Here is a 1,843-nt window from a genome sequence, read left to right as displayed (position 1 = left end):
TGGGGTGGGGTGGGGGGGACCGGTCAGCGGTCAGGTCAGGTGTACTGCTGGGGAAGACCCGGCGCATCCTTCTGCTTTCCTCGCCTTACCTGGACCTTTTCGCCCCCGCCAGACACCTTGGAGATGTAGCCCATGATGTATTTGGCTGCCACGGTCTTCCCAGCTCCGCTCTCGCCGCTGAGGGTGGAAGGGGGTTGATCAGTGGACGGAGTGAGGGGAAGAGCTCTTTGTAATGCCTGACCACTTATTCATTCATTCATTAAGCACCGACTGTATGCCAGGCCCCGTTCTAAGTACTGAGGATAAAATGGCGAACAAGACAGATAAAAATCTTCACCCATTTAGAGGGACAGAAAGGGCCAGCCAGGCTCTGTGCAGATTGGGCATTCCAGGCAAACCTCTCAGGGGGGGGGTTGTCCGAGTGGGGGTCTGAGCAGCAGGGTCCATGGCCTCCCCGCTGCCACGCACCTGATGATGACACACTGGTTCTCGCAGTCAATGAGCATGTTCCGGTACATGTTGTCCGTGAGCGCATAGATGTGTGGAGGATTCTCATACTGGGCCTGGCGGGGAAGGTCAAGCCTCAGCCCAGGCCCGGGGGTCGGGGGTCTCGGGGCTGTGCCTCCCGCCTGGCCCCGGGCCTCACCGCGCCCTGATAGAGGTCGATCTCGCGGTCAGTGAAGTAGGGCATCTGCTTGAAAGGGTTCACGGAAATAAGCACCGAGCCGATGTAGGTCTGGGAGACGGTTAAGGGCCACGCAGTGTCCTGGGAGGCTTTGTCCCCCCCCCTGGGGCCTCCATTCCCTCATCCTGCCCCTCTGGGGCCCCCCAGAAGCCCATCGCTTGGAGGAGGAGATGGAGACACCCAGATGCACTTGGAGTCTCTCAGGAAAAAAATAGGGCCGGGACCAGAAGGGGGAAAATGGACTGTCCCGGGGCAGAGGCGGCTACCCACACCCTGACCCTGGGGTCACCCCGTCTGTTCTCCATCCCGCCACCCGGTGATCCCACGACCCCCGCCTCCCTCCCCTCATTCCTCTGCCTTTGGGTCCTGGCCGGGCACCTACTCCCTCCCTGCCCGTCCACCCCATCCCCGGACCAGGATACAAAGATGTAGTCGTCCAGGAAACGCTTGCGCAGGTTGCTGGCGATGGCGTCCTCGGTGATCTGGGGCAGCAGCACCATGTCGTCCACGCCGCTCTGCTTCACGTTGTGACTCTGCCAGTGAAACCGCTCCTTGCTGCCCTGGAGATGGGCACGGCGGGAGGGGGTGAGTCCCTGCAGGGGGCTTCTCATGCTGCCCCACCTCTGTCCCTCTTTGCCCATCACGGGGTCACCAGGAGGGGCGGGCAGGCTCCAGCCCCAGCTCCCTGCCCGAGACTGAAGGATGGCTCAGATCCGTCCCTCAGCCCTCTCTGCTGTCCTTCTGTCCATCCCTCCCTCCACCTAGTCCCCTCCTCTGCCAGGAAAATGCCAGGCCTGGTGGGTGGGCACCGTATGGGCAGGGCTCTGCGGGTAGTGGGGGAGAGGCAGAAAGCCCATCCTGGTTCCCAGACCCACTAGCTCCAGCTTCCTTTTCCCAGTCCCCCTGCCTTGACTTTTCAGAGGCATTTGACCTGCTATAAAGTGGCTTCTTTCTTCTATCCCTTCTCTCTCTCTTTTTTTTTTGAGTTGGGGGTCTCACTTTCACCAGGCACGGTCACGTCTCATTGCAGCCTCAAACTCCTGGGCTCAACTGATCCTCCCAACTCAGCCTCTCAAGTAGCTGGGACTATAGATGCAGGCCACACGCCTGGCTAAGTTTTTGATTTTTTTTTTTTTTGTGGAGGCCAGGTCTGTGTCA

At 60.1% G+C, this 1,843-nt stretch overlaps 1 protein-coding gene across 1 annotated transcript in view; it reads right to left on the bottom strand.

The window, feature by feature from the left end:
• LOC103265795 (unconventional myosin-If-like) overlaps positions 1-1,296 on the bottom strand; it is a gene marked incomplete at its 3' end in the record, with an annotated part of 13,777 nt that extends 12,481 nt beyond the window's left edge. The window contains exons 1-4 of the mRNA XM_008063446.1: positions 1,108-1,296; positions 647-736; positions 469-563; positions 90-177 (exon numbers count right to left, since the gene is read on the bottom strand). Coding sequence (XP_008061637.1) covers positions 90-177; positions 469-563; positions 647-736; positions 1,108-1,296 — 462 coding nt within the window. The remainder of the gene's footprint in view (positions 1-89; positions 178-468; positions 564-646; positions 737-1,107) is intronic.
• Positions 1,297-1,843: the final 547 nt, after the last annotated feature.

This window comes from Carlito syrichta, unplaced genomic scaffold, assembly GCF_000164805.1.
Source record: "Carlito syrichta isolate Samal-C Ts95f unplaced genomic scaffold, Tarsius_syrichta-2.0.1 Scaffold306849, whole genome shotgun sequence".
NCBI lineage: Eukaryota > Metazoa > Chordata > Mammalia > Primates > Tarsiidae > Carlito > Carlito syrichta.
Note: the sequence above shows the minus strand (reverse complement) of the source record. Positions and strands in the feature narration are given on the sequence as shown.